Raw genomic sequence first — 6,000 nt, 5'->3', positions numbered from 1 at the left:
ACTAATTGGTGCATACACTTCTGTTAGGTATTTGGCCGAGCTTCTCCTCCGATTTATGGTATGCGTCTTGATATTTTTCCACAAATAGAGGAATCTTCAGTTTCATGCCGCCTCCGCACAATAACTGCTATTTTAAGAGGAGCTTTTTCCTTATCGGAAAAACACTCGTCGGTTTACTATTGCTCGACGAGGAGCAATCGCAATTAGACATTTTTTTTATCATTTGGAACAAGCCGCTCGCTAAGTCAGGTAGAACTGCCTTAAGATGTATTCACCAGAGCGTTCCCCACCAACATACGTGGAGTTGCGCAGGGTTGGTAGCCTTTTTTCTATTTTGTCGGGACAGACTGGCCAGTACAGCACTCAGACACAATTAAGTCCATTGTACTGAGCTCGGGTTCCCCGTTTAATTTTCTTTAAATCTACTCCACCTCCGAAGAAATCCGAGTAGATCTTATGGTGCCAAGTAGCCAAGTAGCCAAGGTCACTTCTTAACACATCAGTGCCAAAAACCTCAAACCTGATTCGAGCGAAGGCTGGGCAGATGCACAAAAAGTGGTCCGCCGTCTCATCCTCCTCTCCACATACTGGGCAGAGTGGACTGCCTGAGATGCCCACCTCTTCCATGACCTTTGCCCATAGAAGTGGTCCGTCATCAGCCCAACCAGCCTCCTACAGTCCCTCTGCTTAGTGATAGGAGGAACAGGTAACATCAGTTTTGTCCATCTGCAGCCTCTCTCAGCCTGCCAAGCTCACTTGTGGGCTTTGACCTCAGAGCCTATTCTGGCTAAAGAGTCAGAAATCTCGTTACCCGCGATATTCTTCCGACATAGTTTAGCCTGGATTTACAGTACTCGATTACCCTTGAAGTGGTTAAAGGACTGTCTAAGGCCAAGAGCCCAACTTTGCTGTCGCTACAGGCACATACAGATGTGTCTCCCCATCTGTTTTCCACAACAAAGTTCATCGCCTCTTGAACAGCAGACACCTCCTCCTGAAACACAGATGCATGCATTCAAAGAGCGATTAGTCGTTTTGTCCCACGTAGACACAAGAGCCGGAACCGTGCTCGGTTCTGGAGCCATCCGTGAAAATGCGATAACAGTGTTTGACGGGCTCATTTTCTGAGTTTGACCACAGTTCAGCCTCTGGCAGCACTACACTGTATCTCTTGTCAAGCATGACTCTGGGTGGCATGGAGTAAAGGGGCATGGCGAGGATCGTTGGATCGAAGTCCATGTCTACGATGTTGTCAAATGCCGGACAGGGACCGTACCAATTCTTAGCCTAGCCGTAAAACCAAAATACCCAAGAAACGGTGGAATTAGCTTTTCAATATTGTGATCCGATGAATGACTTGGAATTTGAATAGAAATTTAATTTCACTACAATCCAAATATGTGTGTTTCACATTTTATTTCCGCAAGCTTCCCACTACCGAACTCAGTTGTAGTAACCAAGAATGTATATTATTTGAAGATAGAGTTCATTCGTAGACTTAAGTAAGTTCTGCCGGAACATATAGACCAGAAGAGTGCTAACGAATTGCCCAGAGCCGCGGCCTTTCTTCGCGAATACGAAGTAGAAATAACTACGTACAAAATTCACACGACTTCCTGATTCAAAATGGAGCAAGGTAGGCATCCGCAAGATTGAATTGATTGAATGAACATTGGTCGTACGTGCAGCATGCGGCTACATTGAGCCTTCCTCATAACACTCGATATCACAGCTACAGCTGGCTCTTCTTCACTATCGCTGCCAGAGTTCATCTTTGGCGCACAGTAGACACCTCACGATAAGCAGCCTCTCAGAGCAGATTTTAAGGAATAACTCTAAGTGCCTCTTGCTTAATATAGGCGGGTTCAGCAACAAGTCCAAGTGGTCTGCAGTTAATAGTGACAGCTGTGAATGAGGATAATAGACGATAAACATGGTTTCAGCAGCAGAAAGTTTATTAAAATACTGTAGCGCGCGTTTATTGTGCCTTGAATTAGATATTCGGGCGACGCAAATACCAACCAACCAAGATTTTCCGAATATATAATACAATAAGTTTCCACTTTCAAAACACTTAGTTGATACAAAATTAAATAGTTAGAAATTAAAAAAGAAGTCTACGTTTTTTTCAAATTTTTGCTCTCACAAAAGTGGCGCACTCTCAAGAAGATTTCCTGAAATAATTTCCCCAACATTACTTCGTTCGCTCAAGCATTTGTGACAACAACACTCATTGCTCATTAATCAAAGTGAGTAAACGTTGAATGTAAACGTCATTACGGCTGACATTTGCAAAGTGCAATGGAGCGAAATTGCAACTGTAGCTCCTAGCAAATATGTGTACAGACACACATACATGCATACATACAAATAACGTTGAGCTACTCAAGTCGAGCAAATATTTATGTGGGCTCACACAAAGTGAGTTTAGTCATCAATGCATGAATGCATACAAACATAATTGTAAAAACATGTTCGTGTATGTGTATGTGTATGGGTAGGTATGTTCAAACAGCTGCAATTGGCATAATTATTGTTTAACAAATTTGTGCAAACATTAAATTTTACTTTAGAGAAAAACAAGCGTGGGGAGAGAGAAAATTTCTCAGCGCACAAGTTGTTGCAAATAAAAATACAAGGTAGGTAGGTAGGTTAGATGGCAAGGGTACCACAGGTACACTTCAAGTAGCACTTACGTGCCGTTTTAATACCATAACGTGGACCACTACTTGCGCAAAATTTAGGGAAGAGAAACCATCTACAGCCGTCCATAAAAATACAAACTAAGCTGCAATTTAAATTCCCTGTATTGGCGCAAATGTCTGTCAATTCCCGCTTGACGTGTATACAGTAGGCCGGGTCGATTTGTGGGGAGGCAAAAAAATCGCCCATTGCTCTGTGGAAATCATATTCTAGGGATCAAAATAAGAAACTTTGCCGAAGGAACCATACCTCTAAAACGAATTCTGATGTCCCCCAATTCGGGTCGAACTTTTTAATTTCTTTTCTATAACTCTCTTAAATTAATTTTTTCATTTACTTATGTTCTGACTAAATAAATTTCTTAAGAGAAAAAATAGATATTATTATAAATAAATAATAAATATTATTATAAATAAATAAAAATAAAGAAAAAAACATAGCCATTTAGCTGATTTTTTCATGTAAAGGCCAAAAATGGTGATATTTTTAAATTGGGGGGCATCAGAATTCGTTTTAGAGGTATGGTTCCTTCGGCAAAGTTTCTTATTTTGATCCCTAGAATACGATTTTCACAGAGCAATGAGCGATTTTTAAATCGATCCGCCCTAGTATACAGTGAGCCAAGTAGCCAAACCAAAATATTTATTAACTTGGGAAATAAGTTCGTAGCGTTTTTACCGAAGACTTTTATTTAAACAAAAAACGGTAATTGTCTACATATTTAAGTTTCCCCCCCTGTTCACTCCTCTCGAGAGTATAGGGCCTCGACAAGACTCAGTGCTGCGTTGGTTTCGTTAATCTATTTTGATTTCTGACGGGGTAGGTGATTAGCCTGTCGCTACCAGTCCTAAGCAATGGGAATGTGCCCACCTGTCGTTGCTTAGGAACAACGCTTTCTTACTGCTTTTGAGCGCCATCTGGGTTTCAGATTTTTCTGGCAGAAGGATCACACAGATGATTGAGCACTTCGCTCAATTTTTTTTTTTTTAGAAAAAGGGAAAGTAGGTAAATTTGGAAAAGTGCGAGGACCATGCTTTACGTGGAATTCGAACCCACAACCTCTGAGATGGCAGGCTAGTGCACTTACGCTAGACTACCGAAGCCGCGTCTATTTAAGATAATCAATTATATAATATAATATATTCGCCATTGCTATTTACAACTTCTTCGCACCTCTAGACCAATTTGTTGATGCCGTTCCTCCAAAAATCGTCTGGTCTGGATCAAAAAAATTTTTAAGTCAGGTTTCAAGAACCTCTGTGTTATCGAAAGTAACACCCTTCATATGGTAAATCGGTTCATAATCGGTCGCTGCAAGGTTCAGAGAATACGGCACATGCTGAATGACCTCCCATTCGAGCAATTTGATGGCGACTTTCATTGTTTTGTTTTCGTAAGGCATTAAGCTCGTAAGGCACTCGGCTTCCAATTTTTCGGTAAATCTCATTGAATGAAGGTGATTAAGAATCGTTTTATGATCGCAGTTCACTCCGCGTTTATTTCTGCCAATTCACGACTGATTTAGCGGCCGTTCTCTTTCAAAAGTGATTTGACACGTTCTTCATTGAAATCAGAAGCCCTTCCACTGCGGGACGTGTCATCGACGTCAAACTCGCCATTTTTGAACTTTGCAAACCATTTACGTGATGTAGACTCGTCTATGACACCATTTTTATACACGCCGCACATGTGCCAGGCTGCTTTGGCAGCTTCTTGACCTCGATGAAAATAAAAAAGAAGAATACCCTGCTAGGTATTCCATTTCTAAGCCTCAAAACTAACAAAAAAATTAAATAACTCAGAAAATCAATTAACATTGTTTTGTACAGCAGAAAGAGTTGTTCCGAATGAATAATTAATTACCCTTTGCCAAACAGCAAAGAAATCGTTGTAAAATAAAAGAAATTACATAAACGCCATGAACTTATTCCCCAATCTCAATACTTTATCTTGACTGCAACACTGTGAGTCGCTCAATATTTTAAACCAATGCTTCGCAAGCTGCTTTTAATAGAATATATCTGAATATAACAATAGCCATCCGGCCTATTTCAATAGGCATCACTCCGCTGATGTTCGTTTTGCCACTCCAGTGAACGAACGTATCACCATAATCTGCACTAGAATCCAATGACAAGTCACTCAGTGTATTTGATAAAATCAGCTGTGGAGCTGAGTATTTGTTTTCGTTTTCATTGGGGAGATTTGTACGTGGCGGGTCCCAAACCCAGTACACACCCAGATTTCCTGGATAGCTTCACCTTCTCACATTAGCTCGCTCTCGAACGGATGCTCGGAAGCCTCGCAGAGGAGCGTCTGTATCAGATGACAAGTCACTCAGTGTATTTCAAAAAACAACTATTGAGCTGAGGCTTTGTTTTCGGTAGTGTTTGTTAGGGTGCCCATAACCGAATTAGTCAGTTGGCTCCCAAATTTTGCAAAAACTTCAGGCATTTTACAGATTTTTCTAGTATTGCTAGTAAATCTAACAAAAGTTAATACATTTTTCAATAAAGATGTGGCATTTTCTTCTAGCAACGGCAACGTCCTGCGAATCCGTTTTAATAACGAAATAAGCTGCTTTGTTGCTGTTATTTTTTGTTTTTTTGGAAACTCTCTGACCAATTTAGCGTTTCTACTTCATTTTACAGATTCCATAATGTCCATGGACTTTGGCGTGGTTTTACACAAAGGTACTTCTTATTGACAGCAGAGATTTTCGACTTTTTGCTAATTATCGTTGTATACATACAAGGTTGCCCATATTCGACGGACCCATGTGTTTTTTTTTTAAATCAAAGAAAAACACAATTTTTTTGATGTTGACGATAATAATCATTTTATTTGGTTCAAGTAGATTTGCTGACAGCACCTTTTGAATATGATATCTCTCTAATGGCCGCCTTGAGCCTGTACGGCGTATTGTGCCCATTTTGCAGCATTTTCCATAGTTTTAGGTAACATTTCGGCTGGAATAGCGGCTATTTCCTCACGGATGTTGTTCTTGAGCTCTTCTATGGTCTTTGGCTTATTAATATAAACCTTTGATTTTAAATATCCCCACAAGAAGAAGTCAGGTGGCGTTAAATCGGGCGAACGCGGTGGCCAGTCAAAATCGTCATTTTTCGACATCAAACGACAAGGAAACAATTTCTTCAAAAAATCGATTGTGGTGCGAGCTGTGTGTGGTGGAGCGCCATCTTGTTGAAACCAGAACTGCCTCATACGCTTTCGACGAATAATTGGCATCACAAAAGTGGTTATCATATCGCGATAACGCTCTTTGCTCTTCTTCTT

General features: G+C 40.5%; 1 protein-coding gene across 1 annotated transcript in view; it reads left to right on the top strand.

Moving 5' to 3' along the window:
• The first annotated feature begins 1,626 nt into the window (after nucleotides 1–1,626).
• LOC129238098 (netrin-A-like) overlaps nucleotides 1,627–6,000 on the top strand; it is a 137,052-nt gene continuing 132,678 nt past the window's right edge. Inside the window, exon 1 of the mRNA XM_054873137.1 lies at nucleotides 1,627–1,636. Coding sequence (XP_054729112.1) covers nucleotides 1,627–1,636 — 10 coding nt within the window. The remainder of the gene's footprint in view (nucleotides 1,637–6,000) is intronic.

Source organism: Anastrepha obliqua, chromosome 2, assembly GCF_027943255.1.
Source record: "Anastrepha obliqua isolate idAnaObli1 chromosome 2, idAnaObli1_1.0, whole genome shotgun sequence".
NCBI lineage: Eukaryota > Metazoa > Arthropoda > Insecta > Diptera > Tephritidae > Anastrepha > Anastrepha obliqua.
The sequence above is the reverse complement of the archived record's forward strand: the minus strand, read 5'-3'. Positions and strand labels throughout refer to the sequence as shown.